At 44.0% G+C, this 17916-nt stretch overlaps 1 protein-coding gene across 1 annotated transcript in view; it reads right to left on the reverse strand.

Annotated features, from left to right (window-relative positions):
• The window catches only part of LOC149305313 (uncharacterized), a 119348-nt gene that overhangs the window by 93568 nt on the left and 7864 nt on the right, over window positions 1–17916 (reverse strand). Inside the window, exon 2 of the mRNA XM_089478031.1 lies at window positions 10233–10946. Within this exon, the coding sequence (XP_089334157.1) occupies window positions 10233–10946 (714 nt within the window). The remainder of the gene's footprint in view (window positions 1–10232; window positions 10947–17916) is intronic.

A 17916-nucleotide genomic window follows, 5' to 3' on the forward strand; every position in this document is an offset into this window, starting at 1 on the left:
TGAATTGAGGGCTACAACACCCATGTCTTCTTGACCAGATACATTGTTAATAGTTCCTTCCTTCCTTCCTTCCTTCCTTCCTTCCTTCCTTCCTTCAAGTAGTAGATACTCTAAGGAGATATTCATTATAAATAACAAAATATAACTAAAATATCAGTTATACAAGATATTAAGAACCTTGCAGGTACAATATTTGTAAGTATATAATGTTCCATTCATACAAGCTATTAAAAAAACAAATAAACCCAAGTGTCCGATTCTGAGACTAACTTCCAAGATCCACTCCTTAACTCTCTCTCTCTCTCGATCTCCAACCGACACAATCCCCCCAACTGTCTCTTGGTCTCTCAGGCCTTATATCTCCTTCTCACGGAAGCTTCCAGAAGAACCTTTATCCTGGTCTGTGATTGGTCAAGAGAGCCTTCCGTAGCAGTGATGTCCCTCTGTATTTTCATAAACCTCCTTTTACTGCCTGAAGAAGATCTCCATTGACTGGAGCCCAGTCATTGCACTTGCCCAAGGCAAGACTTGCACCTGTTTTCCAATGTTGTTCTTGGGGTCTGCCTTCCAGTTGTTTCCAGCTCTTATGGTGACCGGAGGGGAATCTCTGAAGGGGTTTTCTTGGCAGGTTCCTTCAGAATGGGTTTCCCATGGCCATCCTCTGAGGCTGAGAGAGTGTGACTTGCCCAAAGCTTCAGTCCTTTTGGAAGCCTTTTTGCTTTATCTTCTAGAAGGCAGCTGAGGTGTTGCTTCTTGCTCTGAAGAATGAGAGGAACCTTCTGGCATCCAAAAAGATGATATGTATATGTAGGATTGCAATCCCTGTTCATTTATTGAAAGGTTTATAGTGCACCCCACATCATAGAATATGGACAAGGCAACTGTTACATGGATTTGTAATTGGTTGACCAGACGAACCCAAAGGATACTCAACAATGGCTCCTTTTCGGAGGAAGAGGAAGGAGAGATCTAGAGAATAAGGTATTATTAGATCATCTAAGATAAATATAGAATTAAAATTAAGAGACAAATTGGAAAAAATGAAAATATTATCATGGAACATGGGGGTATGAACTCTCCACAAAAACGGAGTAAAGTGTTTCATTATGTCAAAAAACTTAGTGCAAACGTGATTTGTTTACAAGAAACTCATATAAAAGAAAAAGATAATCGATTACTTAAGAATAGAAAGTTGGGAAATGAATATATGTCAGCTAATGAAAAGAAAAAGAATGGTGTGGTCTTCTATGTTGATAACAGACTTAAAGCGAAGATAGTATTTAAAGACAAAAAGGCAGATACCTAGGCCTAGATGTAGCACTACAGAATGGAAAATGTTTGATGGTGGGCATCTATGCCCCATTGGATAAAAAGGACCAGTTTTATATGAATTTGAACGAGGAGCTATCTAAGCTTAATTATGAAAAGACTTTAATTATGGGAGATTGGAATGGAGTAGTTAACCCAGAAGCATGTAGTTTAGTTTGGGTAAGAGAAAGGATGACATTGTCAAACAAAACGTTGTTGGAATTGGAGGGAGATGATCTTAATGTGGGATGGCATTGCTATCTGGTTTATGGAAACAGTTCACTTAGCAAATCATTTACAAACCATGCCATTAGAAAACCCCTCTTTGAAACGTGGAACAAACATAAAAGACATACCTTACCTAGGATTTGCGGCTGGGTCTCTTCACACGAGGCCATCTGTAGCAAAGAGTCGAGCGAGGGGATTGGATGGCTAAGAGATGAAGACCTGTGGGTAAAAACAAGAGAAGAGGTAAGAATGAAAACAAGAGAAGAACTAATTGAGGAAACAAATATTAATTGGTTCACATATAGGCAAATTTATGAGAGATTTAAAATGGACAAAAAGACAATCGGGTTCGAATTGGATGTCAAAAAAATCGAATTGAGCAAAATTTTGTATTTAGATAATGCCAAATTAATTGGGAAAGTATATGCAATATTGCTATCCTTGGAAATGGAAGAAGAGACAGTTAAAAGTCAGATGGTAAAATGGGCTACATGCATAGGTCACCCAATTATGCTAAATCAATGGGAAAAGGTGTGGAAAGACCAAAAAAACCTAACTATTTCACAAAATATTAGAGACAATTTCTTTAAAATGATGTATTTCTGGTATCTTTCACCCTACAAGATGGCCAAAATTTATAAAACCAAAAAAGATAAATGCTGGAAAGGCAGAAAGAAAAAGGGAACCTTCTTTCATGCATGGTGGGAGTGTAGTAAAGCAAAACAATTTTGGAAGATGGTTAATAAACCGATTAATCAGATAATGGGAACAGATTTAGTGCCCAAGCCGGAACTGTATTTATTAGGGATGTTGGATGAAGGAACCAGAAAAGAAGATGAGAGGGCAATTTTTCATATGGTTTCATTAGCAAGAATTTGCTATGCACAAAAATGGAAGAGTGAGGAAAGACCATCGTGCGATGAGTGGCTATTGAAAGTATATGAAGTGATGGGGATAGACATTATAATACTAAAGTCAAACAATATGTGTAAAGATAAACATCTAGAATACTGGAAGAAAGTGAGAACATTTTTTGAAAATGAGTGGGGTAAGGAAGTTACTATAGGTCTGATGTAAAACCACTATAGCTCGAACGAGCAGTTCACTCTCAACATCTTCTCGGCAGTGGTAAGGCGGAAAGTAGGGTCTTCTTTTTTGTCATTAGTCAAGTCTTTTCTTTTTCTTTTTTGAAAAGGATAATCAAAGTTGAACACTGAACAATTGATAGACAAATATGGTCAACAAGAATATGTCTGGTAGTTAGGAAGTCAACTTGTATGTTAGATGTCATGTTACCTGTAAGTAGATGTCTAAAGGTAGAGTGGATAGGATGGAAGGAGAGAGAGAGGAGAGAATCGATTTAGATGCTTGTATGTTATGTTATTTGTATGTTGTTTTATGTTGTTTTATGTTTTATGTGTAGTGTATTATATGTTTTTGTATGTGTATGCATTAGTATGTATTATTCTTTTTAACTCAATAAAATTTAAAAATTAAAAAAATAACAGAATTAGAGAAGAAAAACAAATAGGAGTTATGAAAGTTAGGAATCACGGATATAAAATGCGTATATTGGCGGATGATATTGTCTACATATTGGAAAACCCTACAGAAAGTATAGAAAAACTAATAGAAATGCTAACGGACTTCGAAAAGGTCTCAGGCCTCAAAGTAAACAAAGATAAGGCAGCTATGGTGACGAAGAATCTGGATAGAAAAGAGGAGAAGAGATAAGTGGATTTACGGTGAGAAAAGAAAACTAAATACCTAGGAATATGGATTACTAGTAAAAATGTAGACCTTTATCACAATAACTATGAAACAGTGTGGAGAGAAATCAAGAAAGACTTAGAGAGGTGGGGGAGTTTAAGGCTTCTATATTGGGCAGAGTTTCAGTGATAGAAATGAACAGATTGCCTAAGATGTTATTCTTATTCCAAACAATACCGATATTGCACTCTTTTAAACCTCTAAACATGTGGCAAAAAGAAACCCTGAGTTTTGTGTGGGAAAAGAAGAAAGCTAGAATAAAAGCAAAAATGGTGTATGCTGATAAAGCTCGCGGTGGATTAGGTTTACCAAACTTAACTTTGCATTATTATGCTGCAGTGTTGGTATGGATTGAGAAATGGTTATTACTGGAAGATGACAAGTTAATAGTGTTAGAAGGGGATAACTTAAGATTCGGCCTACGTGGGTATTTGGTTTATAGTCAATGTAAAGTACACAAAGAGTGCCAAAACCACATATTAAGAAAGGCTATGCTGTATGTATGGGGAAAACTAAGACCAAGAATTTCTCAACAGTTACTACTAGCTTGCTCGCCCCAGGAAGCTTTCTTGAGCAAGGAAAGAATACCCAGGACTAAATGGATCAAATATTCAGATTTGGTGAAAGAAAGAGCTAAAATCCCAAGAAGAGTTGAAGGCAGTGGGAATCAATTGCCACTGGTATTTATATAGACAGTTGAGAGAGAGATGGAAAACGGATGAAAGACTCACTGGAATTAATAATAAGAAACCCAAGTGGGAAGAAAGAGTAGAAAAGGGCGAGAGAAAGGTGATAACTAGAAACTACAAAAGGCTACTAGAGTGGGATACTGAAGAAGAAATAATCAGAGGAAGCATGATTAAATGGGCACAGAACGTGGGACACAGTATTGACTATATTAAATGGGGGAAACGTTTGCAAGGGAACTAAGTTCACGATTAATCAAGAATTAAGAGAAAACACCTCTAAAATGTTATATAGGTGGCACCTGTCTCCACAAAAGATCATCGCATATACAGTGGGCCCTTGTTATACGCTGGGGTTTGGTCCCAAGTTCCCCCGTGGATAACAAAATCCGTGGATGCTCAAGTCCTATTAAATATAATGACATAGAAAAACCGTGTCCCTTATAAAAAATGGAAAATCAAGGTTTAATATGTGAAATTTATACTTTTTTAAAACATTTTCAAACTGTGTATGCTTGAATCCGTGTATAAAAATCCGTGTATAAGAAGGGCTGACTGTATGTGTAAGAATAAAAAAAGCAAGCCACTCTCTTGGAAATGCAATATAGAAGTAGGCTCTTTCTTTCACATCTGGTGGACTTGTAAAACAGCCAAACAATACTGGATTAAAATATATAAAGCAATAACTATAGAATTAAAGATCCCAATAACTTTCAATCCAGAAACATTTCTCCCAGGTATGATAAGTGATGAACTAAGCAAAACTTGGGGGAAAGTGTTGTTTTCCTTATTTACATGTGCCAGAATAACCTCTGCAAGATACTGGAAACGAAAAGAAATTCCCTCTGTAGAGCAATGGTTGATGAAAGTCTTGGAGGTGGCGGAAGTGGACAAACGGGCATCTTGGACAAAAGATAAGACATAAGATGGGAGACGCCTGGCTGAATGAAACTACATGTGAAAGGGATCTAGGAGTCCAGTAGACCACAAGTTGAACACGAGTCAACAATGTGATGCGGCAGCTAAAAAGGCCAATGTGATTTTAGGCTGCATCAATAAAAGTATAGTGTCTAGATGAAGGGAAGTAATAGTACCACTCTATTCTGCTTTGGTCAGAGCCCTCCTGGAATATTGTGTCCAGTTCTGGGCACCACAATTCAAAAAGGATGTGGAGAAACTGGAGCCATGTGTCTAAAGGATGGTAACTAAGTCAGTCAAAAATAAAACGTAGATAGTCCATGATCTCCTACTGGGCGAAGAGGCTGACCTGGTTTGTTTCACAGAGACCTGGCTGGGTGATGAGAGCTCTGCCACCTGGGCTCAGGCCTTACCAGCCGGGTTCTCCGTCAGTGAGCAGGTAAGGGGATGTCACTTTGGTCCATAAAGACAATCTTGCTTTGGCCAGGATACCGATCTGTAAAATGGACCACATTGAATGTATTTGCCTCAGCTTAAAGACTAAGGAAAGTCTGGGGATTCTGTTGGTTTAATGTCCACCCCGTTGCTTAACAGACTCCCTAGCGGAGCAGACACAACTGGTCTCGGAGCTGCTGCAGAAGTCGCCTAGGCTTTTAGTCCTGGGCGACCTCAACATCCCCCTCGAGGCCGGTTTAACGAACGTATCTGGTGCAGCTCAGGAGTCCATGGTCAGCATGACAAACATGGGCCTTTCCCAGATAGTCTCTGAGCCCATGCACTGTGCAGGTCATACTCTCGATGTGCTCGTCTGTACGGAACAGGCAGATCCGTGGGTGGAGGTAGTCAATATCTCCGCATTGTCATGGACCATGGATCATTTCCTGGTCAAGGTCGGGCTGAAGGCCACTATTCCCCCTGTCGGGGGTGGAGGACCTATTAAAATGGTCCGCCCTCAAAGGTTGATGCAACCCACTAGGTTCCCAGAGGCCTTAGAGGGTTTGATGGCTGGTAATGCTGGCGATTCTGTTGAAACTCTGGTCAATACTTGGAACAACGGTCTTACCAGAGCTATAACTATCGCTCCCAAGCGCCCTTTCCAATCTGCTTCAAATCGCAATTCGTGGTATACTCAAGATCTCAGAATAATGAAGGGGGCTGGACAACGGCTAGAGTGCCACTGGCAGAAATATCGACTCATACCTGATAAGGGTTTTTCTTAAATCCTATGGAGTGGCAATAGATGCAGCTAAGAAGTCCTTCTACTCTGCATCTATTGCGTCTGCAAAGTCTTGTCCTGCAGAGCTATTCAGGGTGGTAAGGGACTTGACTCAAATGCCCCCCACCCTGAACTCTTTTTTAGAACCTAAAAAGCCTGCTATGATCCTTTTAATAACTACTTCGCAGACAAAATTTCCACATAATAGCCGATTTGGATGCCAGCCTTAGGACAGAGGCGACAGGAGAAGTATCCTGCACCTCCGCCTATACTGTTATTCTGGATCAGTTTGAGTCAGTTAGTACAGAGGATGTGGGCAAGCTCCTTGGGAGTATGAAAAAGATGACTTGCTCTCTCGATCCTTGCCCGTCTTGGTTGGCCGTTCAGGGGCGAGATACCTGAACGGCCTACTTGAGAGTATGTATTTTCCGTGGAAAATGATTAACCATCCATGATGAAGCCAAGCCCTCCCTCCAGTCCATCTGCCTTGGTCCAGGCCTTGGAGGTAGAGAGGAACTGCTGGACCTCTTACCCTTTCCCTCCACCACTCCCGTCTCCTTCTGTGTTGTGTCTTTTTAGATTGTAAGCCCGAGGGCAGGGAACCGTCTAACTAAAAAGACTGCATGTACAGCGCTGTGTAAATTTACAGCGCTTCATAAATAAAGGTTAATAATAATAATAATAATAATAATAATAATAATAATCAAGATGCTGCTAAAAACATAACGAATGCATCTTTGAGGGAAGGCTGTCTTCCATCTTGCCTCAAAGAGGCGGTAGTTAAACCACTTCTAAAAAGTCTTCCCTTGACCCCCTGGACAGAAAGAATTACAGCAAGGTATTCGAGAAGGCAGTCACCATTCAACTCCAAGCAGTCTTGGAAGAAACAGATTTTCTAGATCCATTTCAAACTGGATTTAAGGCAGGTTACGGAGCTGAGACTGCCATGGTTACCTCAGTCAATGATCTCCATCTGAGCATCCATAGCTCTTTGAAATGGGGAGGTGTGACCCTGCTGGTGCTCTTGGACCTCTCAGCGGCCTTCGATATCATTGACCACGGTATCCTTCTGGAAGACTTGGGAATTGGGGGCACTGCTTTCCAGTGGTTCAGGTCCTACATCGCGGGCAGATTCCCGATGGTGTTGCTTGAAGACAGTTGTTCGTCCAAGAGGGAGCTCAAGTCAAGCGTCCCTCAAGGCGCGATTCTGTCCCCAATGCTATTCAACATTTACCTGAAGCTGTTAGGTGAGATCATCCGGAGACATGGGGCAGGGTGTTATCAGTATGCTGATGACACCCAAATATATTTCACTATGTCTCAGACGGATGAATTGACTAAGGATGATGTCTCTCCTCTGAATGGCTGTCTTAATGCAGTAATCAGGGAAAACAAACTACAATTGAATCCAGGTAAGATGGAGATACTTGTAATAGTGACTCCTAATCCGGGAATGGAGTTATGTCAGCCAGTTCTGGATGGGTTCACACTTCCCCTGAAAGACTCTGTCCGCTGTTTGGGAGTGCTCCTGGATTCATCGCTTCATCTCATGGCTCAGGTGGATGCGACGCTCAGGAGCACTTGTTATCAGCTTCGGCTGATACGCCAACTGAGACCCTTCCTGGAGCAGGGAGACCTTGTAACAGAAGCACATGCGCTGGTCACCTCTCGGCTCGACTTCTGTAACGCACTCTACATGGGGCTACCCTTGTTCCAAGTTCAGAAACTTCAAGTGGTACAGAATATGGAAGCCAGATTGGTTACGGACACTTCTAGAACTGCCCACATTACACAGGTTCTTAAATCCCTCGACTGGCTGCCCATTAGTTTCTGGGCAAGATACAAGGTGTTGCTTTTAACCTTTAAAGCCCTCCATGGCTTGGGTCCTGACTTCTCGTGGGAGCGCCTCCTCCCATACCTTCCACCTTCAGACTCAGGTCCTCTAGGAAGAACTGGCTACAATTCAAGAAGACCAGACTTTCAGCGGTGACCCAGAGGTCCTTCTCATCAGCAGCTCCCAGGCTCTGGAATGACCTCCGGATGAGATCCGTCCTATTTCTACCTTGGAAGCCTTTAGGAAAGCTATTAATATGGATCTCTTCCGGCAGGCCTTTCCAGACTAGAACAGATCTATTGAGTTGCTTCTCCCTGCCCCTGCCCCTTACTCTTGCCAACCTTTTTACTATATTGTGTTTTGGATGTTTTAAATTTTCTTGCTGTTTAATAGCTTTTTAAGGGTCAATTAATGTTTTTATAATTGGGAGGAGGGTTGGGGGTTTGGGGGATTTAATTGTATTTCTTAAATTGTATGTCATTTTATTACTGTAATCCGCTTTGATTCCTTTGAGAAAAGATGGAATATAAATTATAATAATAATAATAATAATAATAATAATAATAATAATTATTATTACATCCTTCAAGGGGGTCCAAGGCCCTTTCAGTATGCTCCCAGAACCGGGGGGGGGGATGTTTCTGGGGCGGTGGGTCTCTCTGTTGGTCCTCCTCTACGGGGGTTTTGTGAAGGAAAAGGTAAGTATGTGAGGGAGGGTGCCCAATCCAGATCGTATGAGCCTCTAAACCTAGTTCCCAGGTTGCCAGGGGATTGCCAGAGCTTTGAGATCCCTCCGTCTCCCTCCTCTTGGCTTTGGCCTAGATTTTGGCTCTTCTCCCCCCCCCCAGAGGCCCCCTCCCCCAGGACTCTGGAGAAAACTTATCCTCCCCCCCCAAAATGTTATATCTAATGCTATCCTGAGTGATGCTATTTGGCACAAAATTCTTCCCCAAATGAGGCATCAGAAGGGAGGGTCTCTCCTCTGCCCCACTTTCCAGGAGGGAGGGGGCTCCTCAAAGCCCTTTTTACCTTTGGATCCCCCTCCCCTCCATGGCCATGTCTCTCTCCAAGGGTCCCCCCTGCCCTCTTCTCATAATAACCCCCAAGTAGTTGGGCCCAAAGGAATCCCCCGAGGAGGGGGCAGAGAAGGAAAATGGGAGAGGAGGCCTGGCAGGCCTCCAGCCTTTCTTTGGGGGGAGAATCCCCAAAGAAACCTTCCTTCTTATAACCCCCAAAGGCTTCCCAGAAGACCCTCCAGCCATTTATATGAATGAACAAGGGCTCTCCCCACTTCCATCCCTCCTCAGAATAGACTATGAGGGCAGCAATGGCTTCAGGGGCTGAGACTGTGCATACATAGATGTCCCCAAAGGCCCCTCCTCAGCATGCGCAGGATCGCCAGGGCCGAGATGCTACTGCTTATTCTGCTGGCGGTCTTTGTGGGAAAGAAAGGTTTGTGCCTGGGCTTCAGCGGCCTCCCCTTCTTTCCCTCCTTCCTTTCTTCCTTTGAGGAGACCACAATAGAGCCCAAGGTGCAGAGCTGGACTCAGGAGGGAAAGGCATGAAAGGAAGGCTCTAGTTTGGAAATATAGCTGTCCCTGTGTATCCTGGATGTTTGTGTGTTTGCCTCTGCTGTTCTTATGGCTGGGAATGGAGCTGAGGACTGAGGAGAGAAGAAAGGGTCAGTTTTGGGCAAATTCAGAACTTCTGTGCATCAAAGAGTCCAGTGTGTTGAAATAGCAAAGAACTTTATTGCGAACACATAGAAATTCAGTGTCTAAGCCAGAACTGCACACTCCCATCGAAACAAGACATTAAAACCCCCAAACCTAAAACTCCACCCTCTTCCAGACCTAGCCCCCCCCCCCCAATTCCCACAGTCTATGCCCCACAGGTAACAAGGCCCCCTTTGCCATTCCTGAAATTAGGCCCTTTCTGCCTCCAACTTTCTTTAGCCAACATCCCACAAATTCCAAAAGCTATCATCCCCATAACTATTTTAACCAGCTGTAATAAATCCCAGCCCTCCATCTGCCTAACCTATACCACGACCCACAATCCGCAGCCAAATTTACAACCCAAAGTCATTATCTATACAATTAGCAATTAAAACCCAATCTTAACAAAATACAACCTTAACATAGACATATGGACAGACAAACATTACAAACAAAATCACAACAGTCTTTTCTTAGCACTGCTGGATTGAAAATATATTTTTGGCATTCCTTAGTGACAAAAAGAGTGTTAGTTCATTTCTGGGATTTCTGTGGCTTCTCTCCTGTGTGGACTCTCTGATGTCTCACTAGGTGTGCCTTTGAAGAAAAACATTTCCCACAATGCTGGCATTTGAATGGCTTCTCTCCTGTGTGGAGTCTCTGATGTGTCACTAGGTGTGACTTCTGAGGAAAACATTTCCCACAATGCTGGCATTTGTATGGCTTCTCTCCTGTGTGGACTCTCTGATGTGTCACTAGGTATGCCTTTGAAGAAAAACATTTCCCACATTGCTGGCATTTGTATGGCTTCTCTCCTGTGTGGACTCGCTGATGTCTTACTAGGTCTGACTTTGAAGTAAAAGATTTCCCACAATGCTGGCATTTGTATGGCTTGTCTCCTGTGTGGAGTCTCTGATGTGTCACTAGGTGTGACTTCTGAGGAAAACATTTCCCACAATGCTGGCATTTGTATGGCTTCTCTCCTGTGTGGACTCTCTGATGTGTCACTAGGTGTGGCTTTGAAGTAAAACATTTCCCACAATGCTGGCATTTGTATGGTTTCTCTCCTGTGTGGATTCTCTGATGTTTCACTAGGTATGCCTTTGAAGTAAAACATTTCCCACAATGCTGGCATTTGTATGGCTTCTCTCCTGTGTGGACTCTCCGATGCATGGCTAGGACTGACCTGTAAGCAAAATATTTCCCACAATGCTGGCATTTATGTGACTTCTTTCTTGTGTGGACTCTCTTGTGACTGACAAATTCTTCTGTAAAAGAGGAGAATGAGTGAATCACAGTGTAAAGACAGGAAAGTGTTACCCCAAGATTTAGCCCCACGTTCACTCCTCCCTATTTGAGATTAAATTAATAAAGTTGGTTTGAGTGACCTGAGCATAAACCTATTCTGGATGCCCCCAAATCCATATAATGATTGTATTCTTACTCATAGGAGCTACCAAAGAAGAGACTGAAGGGGAACTGCCATGAGGAAATGAGTAGAAGGAGATAGTCAGGCCAGTGAAAAATATTTCATTAAATATATGTAAAACTATTTTAATTGAAAAGTGGCATCATTTCCTGTGGGACTGCCAGAGAGTGTTGAGTCAGAGCACATGGCATGATGCAAGCTAACTGCAGAGGATGCTTCATGCTGTGTGGCACCAGGAGATGACTCACAAGCAATACAGTATACAGCGCACATGCGGATCGATGTGGGTTGGTGTTGGGTGTAGAAGAGATTGTGAAGTTGATGGCAGAAAGAGAGGAGAGCTTGCAAATATTTGTTTTATATTGCAACGCAAGCTAAAGAACCTCCAAGGACTTGGAGGAAATCAACTGTGTGTCAGTTATTTTTAAGTGTGGAAAGTGGTCAGTGCATTGCCAATGCCTATATCTGGAGATTTGCTTCTGTACTCTGCTATGTTATTGTTGAGCTCTGGGAATGTTGCCTTCAGACTGTGCTATACATTGGCTTGTGAATGGGACCAGAATTCAGAGCCAAGAAGGACCTAAGAGCCAGTGTGACAATCCTGTTTGTCTGAGGTATTTTTGCCAAGCACCCATTGCATTTATTTCAGTTTCATACAATTCTTTCCCCACCCAGGAAACATCCTAAAGCAATTTAAACCTTTTCGAAAGCTCGGTTTCTGCCCCTAAGCAACAATTTCAGTATAAATATCAGCCCCAACTGGCTCTTCTTCCGCGTCAGTCCAGTTGCAGACAGACGCTCCGTTGGTTTACACTGCTAAACACCTCACTACACTCGCCAGCCCCACTTGCCATTGGAGTTACTGACTTCTCTCTCCTTTCTGGACCCTCAGCAATAGGAATCAAGAGATTACCATTAGCAAAGCCTTACACTATTCACCACCCCCACCTTTGTTACCCAGTTCTTGTGTGTGTGTGTGAACACCTATATGTGTATATGTGTGTGTATGCGTGTATTTTGCTTTCCCCCTAAATAAAACACAAAAACCTATTGGAAATGCCTCTGGAGTTCTGTGTGCCTCTGGGTCTGGTATAGTTGGGATGAATCCCGGGGTCACTGTAGCCTCACTCTCTCCTTTGAGCTAAGTATGAAATTCCCCTAAAAGCATAGCACTTGTGGGTGTCCTACCCAGACTCCAGCATTTCGAGTGACAAAGGGCCTCTGGAATCAACCACGGAACTAAGCAAGCTCAGGTTGGAAAAGAAACATGAGAGAAAAAGGGATTATTGTGTTACCTTTCTCTCTCTTCATAGACATTGCTCATAATTCCTAAATGGAACCCTTAATATGTATGAAAACAAGGGCCTGATTTCAAGTTCAGTTCTGAGGTTCAGTGCTCTACATGGGGATACCGTTGTAACAAGTTCGGAAGCTTCAGTTAGTTCAAAACGCAGCAGCCAGATTGGTCACCGGAACATCTAGGTCAGGCCATATAACACCCGTTCTAACATCTCTACGTTGGCTGCCAATTAGCTTCCGGGCGCAATACAAAGTGTTGGTTATTACCTTTAAAGCCCTACACGGCTTGGGCCTGAGCTACTTGAGGGAACGCCTCTCCCTACACAATCCGCCCCGCCCTCTCAGAACAAAGAGCAGTCTAAGAACAACTTCTCACAGAGCATACACAGCCATGGCCCCCAAGTTATGGAACAACATGCTGGAGGAGATCCCTCTTATCACCATCTTGGATGCTTTCAAGAAAGCACTTAAGACAGTTCGCTTCCAGCAAGCTTACCCACCCGACCTCTTGTAAAGAACTTAAGGAAAAATCCCACTTCTGATCACAATTGTGCATTTTAAACGATGTTTTTATTTGTCCCGAATTGAGTTTTTGGCAACTGGTTGTTTTACTGTGTGTAAATTGGATGCTATCGTTTTTTGTGGCTATTTTATGGTTGCAATACCACCTCAATCCGTTGCGAGAGGGGGGGAAATACAAATAAAACTTATCATTATTATTATTATTATTATTATTATTAAACTCTATCAGGTTGGAGGCTTCCTACCAATCCCCAAGGCCCCTCTCCTGGCCCATCCCAGAGGTCCCTTCCTTTCCGCACAGAGCTAGGCGATCCTGGCTTTGCTCCTGCCTTCTGGCTCCCAGAGGTCTAGAGTCATAGAGTTGGAAGAGACCACAAGGGCCATCCAGTCCAACCCCATTCTACCATGCAGGAATCAAAGCATCCCTGACAGATGGCCATCCAGCCTCTGTTTAAAGACCTCTAAGGAAGGAGACTCCACCAACATCTCTGAGGGAGTTTGTTCCATTGTCGAACAGCCCTTACTGTCAGGAAGTTCCTCCTAATGTTGAGGTGGAATCTCTTTTCCTGTAACTTGCATCCATTGCTCTGCGTTCTAGTCTCTGGAGCAACAGAAAAGAAGTGTCCTACCTCCTCTATATGAAATCCCTTCAAATATTTAAACAGGTTTATCATATCACCTCTTAACCTTCTCTTTTCCAGTCTAAACATTCCCAGCTCTCTAAGCCGTTCCTCATACGGCATGGTTTCCAGACCGTTCCCCATTTTAGTTGCCCTCCTTTGGACACACTCCAGTTTCTCCATATCCTTTTTGAATTGTGGTGCCCTGAACTGGACACAGTATTCCAGGTGGGGCCTGACCAAAGCAGAATAGAGTGGCACTATTACTTCCCTTGATCTAGATACTATACTTCTATTGATGCAGCCTAAAATCGCATTGCCTTGTTAGCTGCCGCATCACACTGTTGACTCATCTTTAACTTGTGGTTTACTTAGACTTCTAGATCCCTTTCGCACGTAGTTTCATTCAGCCAGGTGTCCCCCATCCTATATCTGTTCATTTCATCCCCCTACCAGCCTAATCCCCTTCCCTTTCTCCCTCCACTCTCCAACCTTCCCTCTTGCTCATCTGCACTGCTTCAGCATTTCACCTTCACCATCTCTTTCCTGCCTTTCTATTTTTCACATTTGCTCCTTCACTCTATCACAGATACACACCCATTTATGTGATGCATAAAAGAGACACTTTGAGGCTCATTTGTTGAGAAAGGTAGAATAATCAATATACAAATAACCCAATGGGAAAGGCAGAGCAAGGGGGCTGGGACCTGGTCTCCAATTTTGGTGAGGATCAAGCACCAGGGAGCACCCTTAAAACAGTCTTAAGACATCTCTAAGACAGAGCTGGGCTATTGTTGGGCATTGGGGGGGGGGGCATCACATGGGCCCCCAGGGTATCTCAGGGGCAACTGCACAGTGTATTGCCATAAAATAGGAATCATGTTTTGACCCTAAGTATTGCATCCCTTTGGGGAAGTGGAGGCCATTTTGACACTGGTGGGCCTTCTCTGAGCCATTGCAGGGCCAAGGGAGGTCTTTTCCCCAAGAAGCCTCTCCAGAGCCTCAAAAGGCTGGAAGAGGGCCAAAAAAGGTGGAAAGATACTCAGAGATGTGCTGAGTACCATTTCAGTGAGAAATGCATTAATCTCCATGCTGTCTTCCCACAAAAGCCTAGAATTGGTGTGATATCTGGGGGCGGAACTAAGATTAAGAATAAAAAAGTCCTTTGCTTGCACCAAAAGGTCTATTGAGAAACTCAGGTAGAAGCGCCCATTAACATGTCTAAGCAGTCTCTGAAGTGTCTAAACCTTTTCCCTCCATCGTTAACTATCTCCACACTCCTACCCTTTCCTCCCCCTTCAGCCCCTAAACAGTCTGGCTGCCAAGGTACCTCTTGCCTTATTCTCCACTGTTCACATATGCCTCTCCCCCCGGGGGCATGTCTGCCACCCAAAGCTCACAAACCAGTCAGTTAAGAGCCTCCACAACTGGAGGTTGGATGGTGCTTGGAATGTGTATTCCTGCATGGCAGAAGTGGGTTGAACTGGATGGCCCTTGTGGTCTATTCCATCTCTATGATTCTATAATGCTAGTGGATTCCGGTTCCTTACCCACAGAGGCCACATTCTCATAATTCTCCATCATTATATAACTGTACATAATTCTCTGCTTCTTCGTCAACAGTTTCCATTCGTCCTCGGTGAAATATATCGCCACATCCGCAAAGGTCACCTGCAACAGAAAATAGCCCCCATCCACAGAGTGACTAAGCAAAAGGGGAGGAAAGCACATGGTGCATCCAAATATTATTTGATCACTTTAAAATTCAGTCCAGGAAATAAACTTTAAATTCTGTCAGCAAGAAAAAAGCTACTGCCTTTGAGATTCAGTTTGTCTTGAATCTTTCCAATATAATATACAATATAATACACAATATAATTTAGGCCATGGCTGGGATACTGATGATGGATTAGGAGACTGACTATCCCAACACATACAGTACATTTAGTCACCAAAGAATTATGGTGCATTTAGATATTTCTTGCCACATTTGAGAGGCAAACGTCGTTTTTAATAACAGTTCTGGGGAGCACTCTGGGCTTGAGGGCCACTGGGCCCACCCCATATTTAGATCCAGAGATGTTCTCCCATAGCCCCCAACATTTCACAGATTGGAAAAGCAAGACACACGTGGACAAGCAACCCAGAAGGCAGTGGAGATGGCCAACATTGTTTATGAGGAAGATCACGCAAACTAGGAAGGGCACAGCAGTTTGCTTTTGCTTCAGCCTCCTGGGAAGGGCCATATCTTCCTTCTTTCCTCTCCTCTCCCCACTTTTGAGTTGATGGGCTGCAAACTCCTTGGCACTCCTTATGCAGAAATTGAAATGAGCTGAAGAAAGGGGAAAGTGGGAGGAGGAGAAAGAAACCAGGACATTTTAAAAGCCCCCGAAATAATGGGGTGACAGAGGATTAACCAGGACTGTCTCTGCCAAACTCAGGCAGTATTTTATTTGCTTCCTTTCATAAATTGACCCAGCAGTGACACAGATGAAGCTATTAGGATAGTGACTCACCGAAGAGCTATTGTACCTCGGCAGCCTCTTTCTGTTGGAGCCCAACTCCCTTCGCTTGGCCTCTGTGTCGGCCATCAGGTGGACAGGGGTTCCTGGTGGTCCTGCACTTGGGTCACTTCCAGGAAGAGAGGCCCCAAAGCCGTGTCCAAGGAGGCCGAGATGAGGTTCCTGAGAAAAGGGACCAGGGTTAGGATCTGCTTGGCGAGAAACCCTGCAGCACTCAAAGACATAGAGAAAGGCATCCTGCTGGTTATATACGCAGGTGACATATGCCTCCTTTGTGCCGATGCAGAGGTGGGCATGCCCTTCCTCCCTCTGCACCAAACAAAGCCCCCTGGACCTAGCTCCCCTACACAACAGATACTCCATGACTTCTTAGAGTGTGATGGTGAACCTATGGCACGCGTGCCAGAGGTGGCACTCAGAGCCCTCTCTGTGCACATGTTCCATCGCCCCAGCACAGAGCTTGCCAGAGTGTGTTACTGGAAAGCCAGAGGGACATGGCACTTTGCAATAAATAAGTGGGTCTTGTGTTGCAGTTTGGGCACTCGGCCTCTAAGAGGTTCACCATCACTGGATTAGGGGATGGGAATTTGGAGAGGGCCCTGGTTATGTCCCTGTAGCTAGATGTGAAATCAGTGCATCATAAATAAATGAACAAATAATCTGCTGAAACCTCCAGAGTCCCCAGTGCTTTTCCCCACCATCAGCCCCTTTCCCAAGAAGGCTGCATCCGCACTGTAGAAATAAGGGACTTTGACACCACTTTAACCGCTCAGTGCTATGGAATCCTGGGATTTTTACCTTTGGGACACTTAGCCTTCTCTGCCAGAGAGCTCTCATGCCACAACAAACTACAAATCCCAGGATTCCATAGGATGGAGCCAGCAGATTTAAACCGGCTTCGATCCGGATCATTTCTATAATGCAGATAAAACCTAGGTCTGTTGTAAAAGGATAGAAGCACCCAAGTCGAATTTTTATCCTGTAAAAATGGTTTTGCTTTTCAAAAATATAAGCAGTTTTTCTGTCTAATCCTTATTCTTCTTGTTGTTGTTGTTTGTTTGTATGATTGTATACATCAGTCTTGGAAATATGAGATGGTCAGTCTGTCTCCTTCCTTCTTGCCTGAAAATCTATTAATAAGAAAAAGGAGCCACTTTTGGCCTTGTTTGGGGGACTAGCCTCCTCTTAGAAGCCAAACCCCAATGTTTGTGAAGAAGAAGAATAAGGCTTGTATTAAAACTATCCTCCCTGTTTCTGACCCCTTTTAAAACCCATGTTCCCCAGAAGGAGCAGAGCTGTGTAACAAGAAAACCCTCTCAGAAAAGAGACACAAAAGACACACAAAGGACACACTTCCTTCCTTTTGGCCCAAGGAGCCTGGCCTCCTTCTGACTCTGGAGCCTCAGGAGAGAAAGAGATGCCTCTGTTCAACTGAGGCTCAGAGAAGGTTCTGGAACCTTATTCCCCACAGTCACAAGCAGCACAAAATGGCTGCCAGAACACAAATTGGCTGCCAGAACACAAAATGGCCAGGGATGGTGGGAGGGCTGGGGATTCGAGCCAATCAGGGCCAGGGATAGTGGGAGGGATGGGGATTCCAGCCAATCAGGGCCAGGGATGGTGGAAGGGACTGGGATTCCAGCCAATCAGGGCCAGGGATGGTGGGAGGGATGGGGATTCCAACCAATCAGGGCCAGGGATGGTGGGAGGGACGGGGATTCCAGCCAATCAGGGCCAGGGATGGTGGGAGGGATGGGTTTTCCAGCCAATCAGGGCCAGGGATGGTGGGAGGGATGGGGATTCCAGCCAATCAGGGCCAGGGATGGTGGAAGGGACTGGGATTCCA

This window comes from Sceloporus occidentalis, unplaced genomic scaffold (assembly GCF_023333645.1).
Source record: "Sceloporus occidentalis isolate IW3139 unplaced genomic scaffold, rSceOcc1.0.p SCAF_12, whole genome shotgun sequence".
Lineage (NCBI taxonomy): Eukaryota > Metazoa > Chordata > Lepidosauria > Squamata > Phrynosomatidae > Sceloporus > Sceloporus occidentalis.